General features: G+C 38.2%; 1 protein-coding gene across 1 annotated transcript; it reads right to left on the minus strand.

Moving 5' to 3' along the window:
* Positions 1-19,884: 19,884 nt before the first annotated feature.
* Positions 19,885-20,397, minus strand: LOC122587668. Its single transcript, XM_043759838.1, has one exon. The coding sequence runs from the start codon at positions 20,395-20,397 to the stop codon at positions 19,885-19,887; it is 513 nt and encodes a 170-aa protein (XP_043615773.1).
* Positions 20,398-20,778: the final 381 nt, after the last annotated feature.

A 20,778-nucleotide genomic window follows, 5' to 3' on the forward strand; every position in this document is an offset into this window, starting at 1 on the left:
CCGAAAGAAAGATTGGATTTTCCCAATGAGAGAATCAGCGGCCTGATGCCCTTGAAGAGATGCCATTGGATTTAATTTCATTAATTTGGAATTTATCGGGGCACCAACAGCATTAGAAACATTCTCGGATGGAACATACTCGACAGTGAGTAGATTCACATCACGAGAGCGAGATGAAGAGGATGAAGATTTAGGAGACATTTGAGATTTTGGATTTAGAGTTTTGGATTTAAAGAAGAAAGAGAGAAAGGGATCTCGAATTGTGAATGATTGGAAGAGTAAATGAAAGGAATTTTGTGCGAAGTAAATGAGAAAATGATTTAGTGGGGGTATATATAGGTAACAAAATATTACCAATATATATACGAAAAGATATTTTAATCCCCAAATTTTGAAATTGTTTATAAAATTTAATTTTCAGTAATTTTGAGAATTCAAAAATATTTAATACCTCTCATCAAGCATTTAATGCTATGACGGCTGGTATTCCCACTCACCCGTTACTTTCAACAATTTCCATAAAAAGTGCATTATTTTTCAACAAAAAGTCTTGACACGTAAGACATGTCAGGTGACGGTTGTGAGTGCGATACAAACACTCGAGTACCATCACGTGTCACAAGTATTGACCAAGTAAAATATAATGTTATGAAATCTGGTTGTCTACTAGTTAAAGACAAGACCAAACTAGCGTACTGGAGAGATTTTCCAGATGCCAGTTTCAACTGAGAAATTCACCAGTTGCATTTTTCAAAATAAAATGAATTTTAATTGGAAAAATATTTTGAGTCTTTCCCCCTAAAAATGTGATCCATTTGATCAAGGACTGGTATTTGAGTACATCAAGGCGTTCAATCTCCAACCAAACAAGGATCACCTGGACCATTCTCAACTGGAGGATTTAACATACCCAGTTCACTGATGAGATGTTTAAAAGTTTTCTCATCAAGAGGTTTTGTAAAAACATCAGCTAACTGTTTATCAGTGGGGATGAAATGTATTTCAATGTCTCCTTTCATAACGTGATCACGAATGAAGTGATACCTGATGTCAATATGCTTTCTTTTTTAGTGCATCACTGGGTTGTGAGATATAGCAATTGTACTGGTGTTGTCACAAAAGATTAGGGTTCTAGTGTATTTCATACCATAATCAAGTAACTAGTTTTTGATCCAAAGAATCTGGGCACAACAACTGGACGCAGAAATGTACTCTGCCTCAGCAGTTGACATTGAGACCGAAGTCTGCTTTTTACTGGTCCAACTCACCAGTTTTCCCCCTAGGAAGTGACAACCACCAGTTGTAGACTTTCTATCAATTTTACAACCTGCATGATCTGAATCTGAATAACCCATTAGATCTAACCCTGAGCCTTTGGGATACCAAATACCAAGGCTAGGGCACCCTTTCAGGTACCTAAAAATGCGCTTAACAGCATGCAAATGTGATTCTTTTGGGTTAGCCTGAAATCTGGCACATAGACATGTTGCAAACATTATATCTGGTCGACTGGCAGTTAAATACATCAGTGAACCAACCATTCCACGATATTCTTTTTGGTCCACTGGTTTGCCATTAGGGTCAGAATCCAAATTTAATGGAGCTGAAATAGGTGTGGTTTTCGATGGGATAGAATCATATTTGTATTTTCTTAACAAATCTCTGACATATTTTTATTGGTTAATAAAAATACCATCCATGGTTTGTTTAATCTGTAAACCTAAGAAAAATGTTAATTCATCCATTAAACTCATCTCATATTCTTGAGACATGATTTTTGAAAACCTTTTACACATTCCATCATCAGTTGACCCAAATATAATGTCATCAACATAAATTTGTACCAATAAGATATTACCTTTTTCTTTCAAGATAAACAAGGTATTATCTATTGCACCTCTTTGAAAACATTATTAAGAAGATGTTTAGTTAGAGTGTCATACCAGGCTCTTGGGGCTTGACGAAGACCATACAAAGCTTTGTTCAGTCTATATACCCAGTGAGGATGCTTCTCGTTTAAGAAACCTGGAGTCTGCTTAACATACACTTCTTCTTCCAAATTTCCATTCAGGAACGCACTTTTGACATCCATCTGGAAGACTTTGAATTGCAAATGAGCAGCATAAGCCAAGAAAATTCTAATGGCTTCAAGTCTTGCAACTGGAGCAAAAGTTTCATCAAAATCAACACCTTCTGCTTGATAATAACCCTTGGCAACCAATCTAGCTTCGTTCCTGACAACATTCCCATCTTCATCCATCTTGTTTCGGTAGACCCACCTTGTTCCAATGGGTTCTTTCTTTAACCCTGGAGGACAAAGAACAAGTTCCCAAACATTGTTCCTTTCGAACTGGTTAAGTTCTTCTTGCATAGCCTCAACCCAGCTTGGATCTGCCATAGCCTTGTCAATCTTCTTCGGTTCAATCAGTGATAAGAAGGTAACGTTCAAGCATTTTTCACTTGTGGCTCTTCTAGTCTGAACCCCACTATCTGGATTTCCAATAATTTGCTCAATGGGATGAGCAGCTGTCCATTTAGTGTATTGACTAGGTTGATATAGCACAACATCAGTGCAAGACACCTAAAAATCTTTAACAGTTGAGGCAACTGGAGAAGGATCAACCCAAACTACTTCAACTTCATCATCAGTGTCAACTGGCGTGTTGACAAGATTATCTTCAAACAAAGGCATATTTTGAAGAACTGGAGAAGTCTGGATTGGTTCTGATGTTGTCGTGGCACGAACATCTGATCTAATCACCAGTTTCTGTGGTAAATTGAAACTGATGGAGGGATAAAATGGAGTGTTACTGGAGATTTTCTTCTGTGTAACTGGTTCCAAGTCTTGATGACTGGAAACATCTTCTGGTGTAGAAACTGATTGATGAACTTGATCAGATACACCAAAATCAACTGGGACAACTGGAGATAAATCAAGTCTTCGTCTTTTATTGATTGCCTCATTTAATTCATCGAATGTGACATGAATTGTCTCATGTACCTTTTGGAGTCTATAATTGTAAACTCTATAGGCCTTTCTTATATCTGAATACCCCACGAAAACACCTTCGTCAGCTTTTGCATCAAATTTTCCCAACTGACTAGAATCGTTTAAAATATAAACTGGACAACCAAATACATGAAAATATCCAATGTTTGGTTTACGATTCCTGAGGGCTTCGTAGGCAGTCTTCCTATGTCTCTTGACATAAACTGACCGATTTTGGGTATGACAAGTTGTAGACACTGCTTCTGCCCAAAAACTGGTGGGAAGACCTGATTCAGATAACATATTTCTTGCAGCTTCAATCAATGTGCGATTTTTCCTTTCAACCACACCATTTTGCTCTGGAGAATAAGCTGAAGAGAAGTTCTGAGAAATGCCAGTGTCAGTGCAAAATGACTCTAATTTTTTATTGATGAATTCAGTACCATTATCAATTCGCAACTGACACACTTTCTTGATATATTTGAGTTCAATTCTTTTGATGAGTGAGATGATTTCACTAGGTGCATCACCTTTTGATCTGATGAATACCACCCAACAATACCTGGTGTATTCATCAACAACGACTAAAGTGTATCGTTTACTAGCTTTAGTTTGAACATTCACCGGACCAAAGAGGTCCATATGAAGCATGTGAAAAGGTTCAGTGATATTGAAGTTATGCCTGGTCTTGAAACTGGCCCTTTTCTTTTTGCCCATCTCACACCCTGGACATGGCTTTTCCTTTTTAAAGGAAATTAAAGGAATCCCTTCCACCAGTTGTTTTCTTGACAACTTATTAATATTCTTGAAATTAAGATGGGATAACCTTTTATGCCACAACCAGTTGGTGTCCTCATTAGCCTTGGCATAGAAACAATGCTCTTTTGGAGCTGGTTCCATGTCCATTATGTACACATTCCTTTTCCTTGGTGCAATCATCACCACCTTCCAATCCTTGTTAAATATGGTACCTTGAGCAATATCGAACAACACCTTATATCCATCATCACAAAGTTGACTGACACTTATCAGGTTATATTTCAAACCATTAACAAATGCAACTTTCTTGAACTGGACCTGTCCATTGTCAATGACACCATATCCTTCAGTTTTCCCACTTCCATCATTACCAAATGTCACTGCCGGTCCATCTTGGACAGTGAACTCTTCCAGCAGGGGCTTACATCCGGTCATTGTCCGTCCAACAGCGCTGTCCAGATACCAGATATTCTTCTTTCGATCGCCCTGCACACCTAAGTAGATGATTAGTTATTTTTGTGAACCCATCTTTTCTTGATGGGTCCACCAGACTTCTCTTGAGAAGTCTCAGCAGATTTGCTTGGATTAGAACTGGAGGCTGAAAATGGAGAATTATTTCCAGCTTCAGGAGTAAAAACAATTGGATTGATAGGACGATAACCTCCTTTTTCTTTTCAGATTTTGCTCCTTTCTGAGCTGATTGTTTTTGTTTTTGCGTTTGTTTCAAAGGAGGAGTTTTAACAATTTGTTTTTCAACTGAAGAAGATGAGGCTCCTTCCAGATTTTTGATTCTGGCAGTACAACTTTGTACCTGCCTTGACAAATTTTGGAGTTGACTTTCCAGTTTCAATAAAAAATTATTTTCTTCAGGCTGCTGAACCTTGGACTTTGGTTCAGCGGAATTCTTATTCTAAGGTGTCTTGGGGTCCTTGGACTTCTGAGGTAAAGGATTATCACCAGCTTCCTTTTTAACTGGAGCTATAGCCTTTTTGGCTCCGGTTTTGACCTCAACAGGGGTGGTCTCAATGGATTCAGATTTGGCAATGTTAGAGGAGTCATATGGAGTCTCAACTCTAACTAATTCAGGCATCTGGTGAATCGAGGGTAAAACAGCTGCCATATGGAGATCACCAGATTTCTAGGCAGTTTTTTGAGCATCAATGGTTTTTGAAAAAGCGTCATAATTTTTACCAGATGCTTGTACCCAAGATTTGATAACCATGTGTTCTTTTTCAAGATCAAATTTCAATTTTTGGTTATCTCTTTCCAGTGCCTCATTTTTCAAATCAGATTCTTTGAGAGCCAACTGGACACTTTGCAAATCATTAATTTGACTTTTTATGTTATTAAACTCGATTAAAACTGTTTCCAAGTATCTTTCACAGTCAGTTCTCATAGTTTCAACAAATAATAGGTCATCATTTAATGATTCAACAATGTCCAGTTTCAGTTCAGTATCCAACTCAACATCATAATCTCTTACCTTCTTTAAAATGATGTCCACCCATCTTCTAGAATCAACATCATCTTTTACCACTGGTTGTTGATTTTCTAATGCCATGAAACACACATCTCTAATCTCTTCATCATCATCAGATGAGTCATCAGAGAGTTCCCATTTCCCTTCAGTTTGAGCCATCATGCACTTGTTCTTTTCTTTCTCTTTTTCTTGTTCAAGAGACATGAGAGCAATTTGGGCCTTAAGTTTCTTATATTTGGCTTTATAATCATCAGATTTGACAAAGTTTGGGACAATGGGACCAGTTTGGTAGTTCATTTGACTAGATCTGCATTCCTTCATGAAATGACCTTTCTTACCACACTTATAGCAGATAAGATTGGCCTTATCCTGAGAATTTGAACTGGAAGCATTATTGGACCCATAAAATCGATTAGATTTATGCTTAAACCTGTTAAAGGTTTTAGCAATCATGGCTACCAGATCATCATCGTTAGTTTCCTCACAACCATTACTTAGATTAGTGGTAAGGCCAGAGTTCAGTAAGTTGTTTAACATCTCCTTCATAGAATGTAACTGGACATTCTCAGCAGACATTAAAGCAGCACAAGGTTGCCCAGTTAGGCTGGCGACCTTGGAACTCTGAGCATGGTTTAAGGCATCATGCTCAGCCAATAACCTTGCAACATCGTTATCTTCAGTGAATCTGAAGGCTCCATATAGGGAAGCAAGAGTATGGTTGTGCAAGGTCTTACCTTGTCTTAAGACAAGAACCATGTGTGCCCATTTGGATGGCAATATATCACAAAATTTCTCAAGAAGAATATCCTTATCCTTCTCCACTCCCAAGCCTCTAAGTTGATTAATTCGGCCAGTAAATCCGGTGTAAGTACCAGTTAAACTTTCATTGGGAAGAGCAAAGAAGGATTCATACTTCTTGTTTAATGCAACCTTTCTGGTGACAATGGTGTCATTTCCTCCTTCAAACTCGAGAACTAATTCATCCCACATGGATTTAGCACTGGGAAACAACACAAGTGTTGGAATTAGTTCCTCAAGAACAGCAGCAAGGATCATGTTTTTCAGTCTAGTATCAAGATCAACCAGCCTGCGATCCTCGTCTGACCAATGTTCTTCAGACTTTTCCCTGGTACCTCTTCTCCCAGTTGGGTCTAGAAGAGGACTAACACCACTGGACATGGGTATATATGGTCCATCATTGAGGATTTTCAACATATACCTCTCTATCCCACCAAAATGCAAGAGCATTCTAGCTTTCCATGTACCAAAGGTCTCACCATTCCCATCGAATTTGGGAACTGGAGTATTGGAATAATGTACATGAACGTGGCTGGCTCTAGGTGTAGGAGGAGGAGGAGGATTGCTATTCAAGGGAGTTGTAACATTAATATTAGGATTAGGATTTGTTTCATTTTGGGGATCAGAACCATTCTCACCTTCAGCAGCCATCAAGCAGACCTAGGTTATAGACTTGAAACAATTCAACCTGCCTGCTCTGATACCACTTGTAAGTCGCAACTATTACTAGATGGGTGCCGAAGACACCTCTAAGTCAATGGTGAGAATACTTTGCAACACTATCACTTAATCTGGACGTGACTAGTTTAGAGTGAATAGTGTACCAGGTTAATTGGAATGTTACTTATTAAGGTGACAAGTTGAATAAGTAAATACAATGCGATAATGTAAATGACAAGTAAGTAAATATGGTGAAACAATATGTAATTTTCAAGTATATTTTATTTATTGATTGTTAAATAAAATACAAGGTTCTTACGGAACCAAGATAATACAAAGATGTAAATATCCTAACAACCTATGAAATACAATTGATCTATACTTGGAAATTCTCCTAACAATCGAAACACTTAAAGTTGTGAAATGTTCCTTTTCACGATTGAGAGAATATTGCACAAGTTCACCAATATTGCAGAATGTATGTGTTTGCAAAGTTGTAGAAATGCTTGGGCAAGGACCTCTATTTATAGTCAAAGTATGAGCATTGGGATCTCAACTTCGACGTACAAATATGGTTGACAGCACATAAAAGTATTAGTAAATAATCCTTTGTGTGTGCTAAATAAAGTAAGACAAAAGGTTACTTTATTCAACCACTCTACATCTTTGCACTTTTATCCACAGACAAGATTATTGTCCGGGTAAAAGAATGTAGTGTAAAAGGTCCTCCTCGTAATCAGTGTGAAGCTTTGTAAAGGCATTTACACTGGAGGATTCTCCAGTTGATTGATCTGGAAGAATGTCAACTGGGCTTCGCTGACATTGCCATTCTCTTTCTTCCACTTGTTGTCTTCGACTTCAATTGGAATGTCTTCAGATCTCAACTGGAGGAAGTCATCAGTTGCATGAACTGTACATTGCAACTGGACTTCAAATATTTCGGACAATTCTTCATGCTCTATAGATGTAACTGGAGAGATCCAGTTTTCAGCAAAACTGGACCTAACAGTGACTCTTTGGCTGACTGCGGCGCAGTGGGAGGTGTTAGACCTCACTTCGGCGCAGTGAAACTCATTCAGCCAAACGTTTTTCTATGTCAACTTCCAACGCTTATAACTTTTGATCCGTAAGTCCAATCGAGTCATATGACCTATCGTTGGATTCGTGTGAGAGTCTATTTTCTAGTAGTAACCTCCATTTGAGATGAAAGCTCCTTCATTTCTAAAAATGTAGAGTCGAATGTGTCTTGTTCTCACGCGGGAAAGTTGTTAGACGTCTAAGAGTTGTGACGGGACCCTAATCTTACTAAATCAACTTGTTTAGGATTATAGAGTTGACTTTGATGATAATATGATATTTATTACTAGGTTGCAGACTCGTAGCGGTTGTTGAGCATTTATAACTCTTTATTAACTCGTTATCGTAGCCTGGAAACCAAGGTGAGTTTCGTAGCTCCATACTCAATTGAGATTCGGGCTGAAAAGTGCACACATAAATGTTGATTGTTGTTTGATTTATTTATGGTTTGATTGACTTACTTGATTTACTATGCAATTTTTTACGAATATATATTGTGATTAAATGTCTGATTTAAGTTATGATTGGTCGATTATGGATTGATGGAATGGTTTAATTTATTGATTGATGGTTTACCCATATGATTGCGATGATTTAGGTTAGTCGTACATACATGGAAGTCGGTTATACCTTTAAAGGGTTTGAGATGTGGTGGGAAGGCTGCGGGTGACCCTATATATAAGCATCAAGGACCCATTGAAAGTAGAATCCTCCAAAGTGTATGTACGGATAGTTTTGGTTGGTTTGATGATTGATGGATTTGTGATTCAGGTAAACATGTTATTGTAATGATATGATTGTTGATGAGACGTACGCACACCCCACGCTAACGGGAAACGTGAGCGGGAACGTTTGCACCCCGTCGGAAAGGGAAATGTGTGCGAGGCCATTCGCTCCCCGGGGATTGGTGCACTCTTGATGATATGTATAGACATCCGAATGGATAGAGATACATATCAAGATAACATGTATAGGCATCCGAATGGATAGACATACATACATCGATGGTTTCTGTATAGGCATCCGAATGGATAGACATACATACATCGAGGCTTTTTGAGAAGCCACATTGGTCATTGTGATGACATGTGAGTATCGTTGCTTTGTGTGGGACGCCCACATACTTGCATTTGATAATTGTTGAGAAAAACAGGATTTACAGTCATACATTGTTTCATCATGTCTCATGCACATATACATTATACATCCATATTTATTCGGATATTCTTTGATATTGACATCACTTATGCATGGTTGTGATACGCATCCTTTATCCTTGTGGATACTTATTTGGCTTGATATGTGACGAGGCTTACTATCGGTTTACTTATCTGGCTTGACTTGGTGCCTTGTAAAGGCTACCTGTAAGACTTTTCTTACTTTTCCTTATGCATATTGTTACGGTTGTCGATGGTTCCTTGTGGTCCATTACTACGAACTCACCAACCTAGTGTTGACCTTGTTTAGTGCACTTTTCAGGTATTCGTGTGAAGTTGGAGTACTGATGGCTACTTGTTGATTCTGCTAGAGCTTGGAATGGGACTCCCATGGATCCGTGATCCGTTGTCCATTTAGGGTTCTCATTTAGTTACTTATGATCTTAGTTGTAATGCCTTGTTTTTAGTCTCATTCATGATTTCTTGTTTACTTAGTATCTTGCACCTTAAATGTTGGTTTGGATTCTCCGAATCCTTTATTTTCATGTAGTATATATTCTACGATAATTCCACTGTGTGCTAAATAATTTCGGTGATATTTCGGGTTCTAGCCCGGGGTGTTACATGAAGGCTTTGTCGTTCGTGTCGTTCTAACTGACAGGGAGTTGGCCTTGATGAGAGCATTGAAGGTTGTTATGTCTGAATCGAAACAATTGTTGTGTAGGTTCCACATATGGCAAAACATAAACAAACACTGCGAACCGACATTACGGCTGAAAGATGTTTCCATTGAAAGGCTTAAGGTCTGGTGGACAAGAGTCTATGAATCTCGGACTGTTGACGACTTTAACTCAAATGAGAAAGAGTTGAAGAAAAAATTGAAAGATTTTCCATCTATCTACAACTACCTGAAAGATAATTGGTTGTCCCCGTACCGAGAGCAGTTTGTTTCATGTTGGGTCGATGAACATCTCAACTATCAGAACCACACCACAAACAGAGTGGAGGCCGAGCACCACTTGCTGAAGGAAGAGCTGAAGGGGAAATGTACGTCTACCAGAATTCTGCAATGTGTTGATTCTGTCATCATCGGTCAAGACACAGAAATAAGGGGGCAACTAGGGTATAGTAAGGGAACCCAGCATGATAAACACAACTACAACTGTATGAAGGCCCTGCTGGGAAAGGTTTCACATAAAGCATTGGACATAATGGGCAATGAAATCGTTCGCTTAGACAAATAACTGAATAAACAGGTGAAAAAGTGCGGGTGCAAGGTTCGGTCAAATTGTTGGCTACCATGTGCATGCAAGATTGCCGAGTACATGCAGCGCGGTTAGTATGTTTTTATATATTTTTTTTAAATCATAAAGACTTAATGTTGTAAAGTTATTGATATCCAAAAATGCAGAGAGTCGTATCCAGTCGAATGTGATAGACCCGTTTTGGAGAAAGCTTGACTTAACGCTGGTGACATGCGTAAAAGACGTAAACGATGAAGAAGATGTCCATGAAGTCGTAGGTCATCTTACGAATTTCTTGGTTGAGCAACCCAAGCCCCAATGGAAACATTGGTTGTCAAAGATAAAGGACATTTTTAAGCCGGGTAACACACAAGTGAAAGATCCTCTCGTTCAGAAGAGCACCCGCGGAAGACCAGTAGGGTCGAAACAAAAGCCGCCAAAGGTATACCAAATACATCATAAACTTTTTGGTGATTAAAGAAATAATATATAACAACATGATTTTAACTAATTGTTTCTTACTAATGGCGTAGGTGCCCGATCTAAACAAAAACCCACCTGGGTTTCGGAAATCCAAGTCTAGTCGACCGAGGGAAGAAGAAGTGCCTGATTTGAACAAACCCCCACCTGTGCAGCCCGCCAGACAAAGTGAGTACGCGCCTACCACATTACGGTTCGACAACACACATGACTTTTTTGATGACCCGCAGGGTGCGCGACACAATATGTACGAGCCATCCCAATCCTATGGTCTCCCCGAGAGACGAAACTTGTTTGGGGAGCATTCCAAATCCGAGTGGGTCAAAGATAATCCTGACTTTTTCGGAAACCTGCACCCATATCCAGGTCTTGATGATATATATACATTCGAGGAGCCGTCCCAATCCTACGGGGTCAGGGAAACACCATATGTGACACAAAAATTATATGGCTTCAGGGAAACGTCCCAATCCCATTGGCTCAACTATGACCAACCATATTCTAACTTAGTTGATGACTTCTTCAGGGCACCACCGACACAACCAAACTACGCACCCATATATGAAACAACGCATGAACAGGTGTCAGAGCCAGAGTCAGAGGCCAGTTGGGTTGGGTATATTGCAGAACCGATGAACGCTATGTTGTCCACAAATTATGATTGGGTACTTCCAGAGCTACCATCGTACTTACGACCTTACGTTGTGGGCGCACAGAATGTAAAAGGAGATGGTAACTGTGGATTTCGAGCTACCGCTGTTGCTTTGGGTCTAGATGAGGACTACCGTTCGGAGTGGGTTCGTATGAAGATGCTCATGGAGTTTGAATCAGACCACGATGGGTATATGGAAATGTTTGGAGAGAGAGAGGGCACACACATGTTACAAGAACTGAAAACATCTTATTATAAACAATGGCAACCCAAGCAATTTTGGATGAGTAAAGTGTGGTTCCATATCCTCCTGGCCAATAAGCTAGGTATAATAATCAACTTCATAAGCTTACGTGACTCTCGCACCGTATTCCCGATGCATCATGGGTTGGATGAATTAAAGTTAGGTCAACCGATAAGTATTGCTCTCATAAATTGCGAAACTCATTTTGTTGCAGTGCAATTGGCAGGCGAGTACCCTATGGCTTTCAAGAGTCCAGAATGGATTCACCACGCAACCGGTCCTGCACGTGCAGTGGCATCAATGTACGCACATCGAGAACAAGCATATCAGAATTTGATGTATGAAAACTGCCCAAAAATACCAGTCGGACCTCCTATTGTTATAAATGATTAAATTCATTAGATGTTGTATATATGTTGGGTATTATGTATTATGTTTGAACCACACCATATGTATTATGATAGAAAACCTAGCAAAAAAATTATTACATATTCAAAAAAAAACTTATTCAAGATAACGATACAAACCTTAGAGAGGAATAAAAATATCTAAAATACTACATAAACTTTTTAACAGAAACGTCCTCAGCTTGCAATTTATAATATGTTGCAAAGTCCATTTTTTTGTCATTCAACTTTAGCAATTTCTTACGTTCGGAGGTTATTTCTTCGATCTTTGGTAATGTCATTTCAAGATATTCGCAATGCATATCTTCACTCATAATGGTTTGCCGGCCCATTTTCCTTATTTCTTTGATTTTCTTCTTATGTTCGACTATTCGTTGTTCCATAAGAAGCTTACAATCATTAATTTTGTGGTAAAATTGATACCCATCGACTATATCATCTTTACATTGCGCTTTCAATGCATGAAATGTTACCCTAGGTGGTGATGATGGCCCAGATGATGATGAAGAAGCCATTACCTTTTTTGATAGGAGACGGTGATCGGTGGAAATTGGGTAAATGAAAGAAATATGGAGAGATTTTCGTATGTGGCCCGATGTTTTATATAGAAAACAGAACCTTATCCGCAGATTGATTCGGGACGATTCCCGAGGTGCCACGTGGCAGCATTTGCGGCGACGTCGCCGCTAATAATGCCACGTGGCACCTCGGGAATCGTCCCATCCGAGATAAGGTGCATCGGATCAGTTTTTTTTTTTAATCATCAATTTTGTTACGGTCATAAAAAAATTATTCGGATCAGATTTTTTCCTACACTAATTTTTTTTATTCTTCCAAACACATAAACCAACAAGTTCGTAAAAAAGATTATGAAAGGAAATCTAACTTCACTTAAACCAAGTATACAAACATAAACAAACAAGTTCGTAAAAAACACAAACTAATCACTATCACTATCACTACCCAAGCACTGTGTGTGTAATGCTGACGTGCTAGGCCCGGCCTGGGATGATGACGTGTTAGGCCCGGCCTGGAATGATGCCTGGCTCCAAGGGCTCATCGGCTCGAAGAATCGATCCACGTCAAAGGAAAGCGAATGCTGGGCTGGGAGAGGTTCCTCAATATCCACTGTGAGGTCGACATTCAGTCCTCGTGTTCCCCTAACCATACGCCCAACCGCACGAGTATGTCCCGATCGGGTCCCTAAAGCGTCCACAAATGTCTACGTTGGCGGGGTGTTGGGCACTTGGGAAAGTCTCTGGTGGGTTCAACAAGCCGGTCCTGTACCACATGAACAAAAAATTACTACTTACTTATACGTAATAGAAATTTACAAAAAATTACAAATTCAAGTGTTCTGCGAAACTTACATAAATGGGCATAGCTCCTCCCTGCACCGTCCCATCTTGTCTTGTGTGGGCCCACAAAAAGAACTGAGGCGGGTCCTCACGTCGCCCCTCATTATTTTCCTGTATATACATTAATCAAAGTTATATATATGTATGTGTATCTATCTATATATATATATATATATATATATATATACATATGTGGATATAAATATGTACTTATAACTTACAGCGTATTGCCATTCACGCTCATTCACACTGAGCGTATGACTGCCGACCGTGAATACTGACAAGATTATCTTGTCCATGCCTGTTATTCGCGTTTCTTTGGGCAGCAAGCACCCAGTGCTCGTTGGTCCAGTAACGCAGTAGAACCCTCCAGATATCTGCAGGCATACCATACGGCAGTTGACCCTCGAATTTGGCAAATCTCTGTGACCCACCCTGTCGGTGAACCAAGTCTTCTTGAGTTTTGCTTTTTTGTCCCTGTAGTTCTTGCGGGCATTCTAAATAATCATATTAGTCACGACCTCTTGTAAGGGGTGATCGTCTGGGTGATTTAGATACGGTTCCAAGCAAGGTTGCGGAAGTCGTTAATCGCTCCCAGGTCGGTCGACGGGCGAGTTGGGAGTACTCGGGGGTCAAAGTGGCCAATCGGGGAGTCCTCGAAGTAATTGGACGACTCAACACCTTACCTTTTAGAGAGTACTCGGAAAGTACTCGGCTCTACTCGGTGAGTTTTACAACAATAGTTCCAAGTAGAACCGTCTCTGCAATTTTGTAGTAATAGTTAGCATCTACCCTATTTTTTTAATGACGTAATTAAATTGTAAAATAGAATGTTTTATACCAAAAGCCACATAAAAAGTCCATCCTTGATGGGCTGGGGCACCTGATCCCACGACTCGTAAATATGTGGGACGGTAGCGACATATGTCCCCAAATAGCTCTTGTACCATTTGGAGTGGTCCCCGATAGTCTGGCACCTGCTTGAATTGTTATCAAGCAAAAGAGATATACGGCGTTTGGAATTCTGAAACTCCCGCTCCAGGTCATAGTTAGCAGCGGCAACTCTCCTTGTACTAATACCTGCAAAACAAAATTAAAGAACAAATATATATACATATCTATATATATATATAGATACTTATGACAAACATCTATATATACTTACCCCCCCCCCCCCCCGGTACGCCTGCAGCCCCATTCGGGATTCCACCCCCAATTTAGAGGGTCATTGCCACCACTTCCGCCATGAACGGCAACCATTTTAACCTACATAAGTTATACACAACTTATAAAATAAATAAAACAATTATCAAGGTTAAAAAAAGGCGCAAATTAATTTAACATATTCTTAACACAAAAACTTTTTCCAACTTATTATCCCTAAATGAGCACAAATTTTCAACTTCTTTTTATAAGCTTATTTTTTAACAATAATACTTGCTATCAATGTTAACATAATAACAACTATATTAACAATTACAATCATACTACCAATGTTTACTAACATAATATCATATATGGGTAACCAAAAAATTTCAAACATTCATATCATTTATAACAATGATAACATTATATTTATAACACTAATTACAATTATAATAACTTTTTCTAACATAATATACTAACAATCAAATAACCAATAATCATAAACTACAAAAAATTTATAAAAATCACCAAACTTGTAACAATCATATCATTTTTAACTATAATAACATAACCATCTAACACTAATTTATAACAATCATATCATTTTTACTAACAATGTGTTTTCTAACAATCATATCATTTTTAACAATCATATCATAATTAAATTATAATATTTAGGTGAAAAATAATAACATTCTAAATATAATAGTATAACATTTTTATAACAAACAACTTATATTAAAAATAATAACAATAATAAAAATTTAAATGAGTGTTGGTAAACATACCAAGAACACGTCGGAATAGGGGGTCGCCGGAAATGTAATTCGCCGGAAAAGATCGCTGGAATCTGGAACCGGGTCGTCGGGAAAGGAGTCGCCGCTAATAACTTGTCTGAAAAGTAAGGTGTGTGGAGGCCGGAATTTTTGCCGGAAAAAACCCGGTAACAACAAAAACGGCCGGATATACATCAAAATAAAGGGTGGGGTGGCTAGATTTTTGATAGGAAGACTAACATGATTAAAGGCCGGAATATAGATACCAAATGGATCGCCGGAACTGAGTTTTTTTTTTGGGGGGTGGGGGGGGATGGCCAGAATGCTTTTTGGAAGAATTTTCCGTTTGGAGGGGATAGTGTGTGAGGGAAGATGGTAGAGCGGCTGCCTTTTAAAATTTTAGGGTTTAGTATTAGCGGCGACGTCGCCGCTAATAGTGGGTCCCCCAGGCACGTCTTTCAGTCAACCATCACTGCAGTCTGTCAAACGGGTCCCGCAGTATTAACGGCGACGTCACCGCTAATACCCACGGTGGTGTTACCCCTTTTTGTCGGCTGGTGTTACGCGCTTCGTTAGATATACTTACTTGAACATATTAGGCCAAAATTGATGTGATGCCTCATGTTTGGAACAACATAGATCATAGATAATGTAATAGGTCTTTCCGTTCTTTATCACACATAAAGCTTACTCGCTAAATAAAGAATTTGAATATATAGTTTTCATGCCCATTTGGTGGGGTGAAAATTTGGACAATTTGGTAATTCAGGTGGTTCATATGGGGTTGGTAACTACACAAATTGAAAATTTAAAAATGTTGGGTCAGGTTTGACACCTACTTGGGCAAAGAGTTTAACAAGTTATGATCTAAAGTTGAAGATTAATGAGTTCATGAGAAAATCAACCGACTAGGTGCCAAAAAGCACATGAAAAAAAAAACTTGTCTAGGAACCCCTTAGTCCTAGGAACCCCTTAGTCCTATAAAAGAATTTTTCCACTCAAGCTAGCGACCTTGCAACGCTGCCTGATAGTAAGACCCCAGAAACCTTGGCTGGTTGAATATATTTTTGTAAGGATTCAAACCTAAGTAATGTTCCCACCAAATCGCTTTTTAGGGGGTAGATGGCCACTGGGCTGTAACCCATATGGTTAAAAAAAAAAGCATATGTAATTATGTTATTGATTGCTAAATTCCTAAATCTATTTTTTTTTCTTTTTTGAACGGCAAATCTACTTCTTCTTTTGTTATTTTAATAATTAGCTAGGATATTTGGTCGATACATAATACAAAATGTATTTTGATGACTTGTTTGAGCGTCATTTATAATAGAATGGGTATATATGATAGAATTAAAATTAAAATTGGGTAAATATGAAATTATTAATTTTAATTGGGTATATAGGTAATTTGGGTGTAGATATTGGATGTATATGAAATTATCTCTTTGCTTTTAAAAAACAGATTTTGTTTTTTAAAAATAAGTTATGTGTTTTTAAAACTGTGATTTGAAAAAACATGTACGTAAATGTTTCTATAAAACTGTGTTTTGATAGCAAATAATTACTTTTCCATCCAAGCACTTTTTTATGTTATTTGTCTTTTAAAAACGTTATAATCAAATCATTAATTGAAAACATAATTTCAAACACCTTTTTAAGTTAACGAAGAATTGAAATATATGAAAGAATTGGATAAGGTAGAAAAAGGTTAGTATAGAGGCATATTTGTATGTACGTTTTGAAAGTTGACATAGAAAACAATAACAATATAGTATTATTCAACTAAGAATCGCTTAAATTTAGACTTTTGTGCAAGTGTTCTGCAATTGGGGTGAAGGAAATACGCCTTTAATTGAGCAAGTTTTCTTATTATCATTAAAAAATAGAAATTGCGGTCAAAAGGGATACCTTTGGGCATTATGAATTTTTGGTATGCATGCCTTAAATCGGCAAAAATTGTATAAATAGTTTTTATTTTAGCAGATAATAAAACACTTACAAAAAATTATATTCCAGTCATAATAATCATAACGTTGATAAAATCCTATGCTTTTTTACCTCATATATATATATATATATATATATATATATATATATATATATATATATATATATAAGGGTGAGTTATTTATAGTACAAACATCTAAAAAAGTAAAAAAGTACATGTGTAAGTTAACTTACACATGCTTGTTCCTTCCATCTCCGACCACCACCACCACCATCACCATCACCATCATCTCCAACCACCATCATGATCCTCCGGCAACAGCGACTATCTTCGACGAGACTTACACATCTGTAAGTACAAGTTACAACTTTACACATGTGTAAGTTAATTTTCCGGCGAGAATCAGGTTCATTTTCGGGTGTATACGGTACGGGCCAGATGCCCTCATCCATTATAAGCTGACCCTCAAGGAACGCATATGGGAATCATATGGATTTGATGGGCGGCGATCCAAGAGATGATGACGGTTTGCTATGGTACGGGCGAAACCCTTGATGCCGGCGCCGGCGCCGTGGTTGGGGTGGTCGGAGATGATGGTGGCTGGTGGTGGTTGTCTCGCGAAGGAAAAAACCTAGAAAATTTAAACCCTAAAATGCTAAAAAAAAAGTTGTATTTACACATGTGTAAGTCCCGCCGGGGATGGTCGCGGTCGCCGGAGGATCATGGTGGTGGTCGGAGATGATCATGGTGGTGGTAGTGGTGGTCGGAGATGGAAGGAAGAAGCAAGAAAAATGAGGAAATACCTTGTACTTTTTGTACTTTTTCAAACCCTTGTACTAAAAATAACTTTCCTATATATAACACTTAAAAACTATATTTTGATGCATTAAAAGTCCATAAAACTAACATAGTGTATAACTAATTATCATTATTTAAGTGTTTAACAACATATTGGCCTATCAAAATCGAGGAAATCATGTTTTTTGTTTTGTACATCCATCTTGGATGTATATTCATCAAAATAGATGTGTTGTTAAACACTTAGTTAAATGATAATTAGTTATGCACTATATTAGTTTTATGGACTTTTAATGCATCAAAATGATAAATTTAAGTGTTCTCACCGTTCTTATTTTAAAAGTGTTTTCGCCGGAGTGTTACCATATATATATATATATATATAGGGGAAAGATAATTTGAGACCAACTAAAAAAAGTCCAAAAAAGGACCATTGATTTTCGTAAGTTACACACCACCATCATCATCTACTATGATATACAAGACTTTTTTGTAAAAACACTAAAACTTTCCAGCGACGAGCCCACAGAAAAATCATGTGTAAGTTAACTACACATGATTTTTCTGTGGGCTCGTCGCTGGAAAGTCTTAGTGTTTTTACAAAAAAGTCTTGTATATCGTAGTAGATGATGGTGTACAAAAATCAATGGTCCTAGTGGTCCTAAAATAAGAGGTGGTCTCAAAATATCTCACCCCTATATATATATATATATAGGGAAAAGTTATTTAGAGTCCACCTTATTTAGAGTCCAAAAATGGTCCACTGATTTCCTTCCCTCTCCTGAAATTCCAACCACCTCCTACCACCACCACCACCACCATCATCTCCGACCACTATCATGATTTTACGGCGACGGCGACCACCGCCACCATGACTTACACATGTGTAACAAACCCGATTCTCGCCGGAAAAATCATCGGAGAAGATGGACGGTCTTACACATGTGTAAGTTAACTTACACATGGCATTTAATGGGGGTTATCATTCAATGTAGTAGATGTCGTGTCGTTTATCAATCTATCCAGAGGTTTTCCCTATGAAATAGTACGATGACATCCTGCCTGATGGGTGTAGAGACCACATATGGGGTGAACAGGCTTTTACCAGAAAACAAACGTTAAAAAAAAAAAAATTTAGATAGCCACCTGCATGATGCAGTGACAACAAAACACAACGTGCAAAAGCTTGTGACGACGATAAATTCAAATTAAACACCTGGGTAAGAATATGATAACATAGATACTCACACTACATAATTAAATGAATAGATAGTAATCTTTGTGAAATAAGAAAACAAAAATGTCTTAAAGCGGAGTGGTATGTGCTCGCCTAGCTCGTTTAAGAACAATGTGTTGGAGATAATATGATTCGTATTAATTAATATAATGAAAAACATGATTAAGATTACCTGAAGATCATGAGAAACCTGTTAGTTGATTCAGCATACGTGCCATTGTGATCGGTTTCCAAATTAAGATGATTATGGATTAGATGGGGAAGAAGAGAAAACACACACAAATAATGGGGCAGCCGAAATTAGTGATTGATTAGTCACTTATGACTTAATTATGTTATATTTATATATATAACATTTATACTTAGCCCCCTTTGTGTTTTGTGTGATGTGTATTATAAGTCTCTTTAATTCTAATCACCTAATGGGAAACCCTATATTATGTCATTAATGGTAAATACGCCCATCGTATATTTACCGACATAAGGATTTCAATTATTTGTCAATTATCTTATCGGACTGATATATGATCGGTGAAGATCACAACTACGTGAGTCCAACACAATGTTTCTTTTATTTTATTTAAACTAGAAGGGTATCTGCGCGTTGCAGCGACAAAGGTTGATAACGCATGAGATGTCGTACCGGTAATACAAGTCGTTACCATAGAACAAACTCAGGTTGTGCCAGTTTGAGGCGTTTCCTCCTCTTGCACACACATCGAAATTATATCACTCGTTGACCACTTATCCTTCATAGCATTGTAATTCACTTTGAAGGTGTCAAAACGAGCAGGTAAGGATGTCATGATGAAATGCACAAGAAAGTTATCCGACGCTTTCATTTCAAGGCTCTTAAGCTTATTAGCCATGTCAGTCATCTTCATGATGTGTTCACGAACACCACTGCTACCATCATATTTCAGAGTAAGCATTTGCAGCATCAAGTTACTTGCCAGCGCCTTTGATGATCCCTTGAAATGATCATCTACAGATTTGAGGTATTTCTTCACTTTGTCAGAATCAGTAATTGCTCCTCGGATGCTGAGGTTGATTGTGTTCTTGACCAGCATAAGTGATAAGCGATTCGCCTTTTCCCATCTATCATAAGCCGCCTTCTGTTCCCTAGTGGATTGCTCAGTAACGGCAGCAGGTTCATCCTGACGAATGGCAAGGTCGTAATCTAACATGCCTAGAGTCAACATCAGTTGATCCTTCCAAGAAGCGAAGTTCGCGCCAGTGAGTGGCTCAATGCCAAAGTTAGGTACTGACAGTGGAGATAAAGAGGATATGAATTTACGATACGAGTTAAAGAAGGTTATTATAGTGACGTAGTTAGCTGTGTAAAGCGGACTAAGTGAGGTCTCTTAGAGTAATGGAACTAAATTAAGTATGCCTAATGTTCCTAAAGTTATGAGACTGTGACCATTATATTAATGAAGCAAGTGATAAGTATGCTTATAGTAAACACCAAAACCATAAGCTAAAATTAGGCTCCACTTAGATGTTACATCACCTTTGGGCAGAAGTAACTAATATCTAAGCGAAAAACATGAGCTTTAGGTTCGTGC

The sequence above is a fragment of the Erigeron canadensis genome, chromosome 2 (assembly GCF_010389155.1).
Source record: "Erigeron canadensis isolate Cc75 chromosome 2, C_canadensis_v1, whole genome shotgun sequence".
In the NCBI taxonomy this organism is placed as follows: Eukaryota; Viridiplantae; Streptophyta; class Magnoliopsida; order Asterales; family Asteraceae; genus Erigeron; species Erigeron canadensis.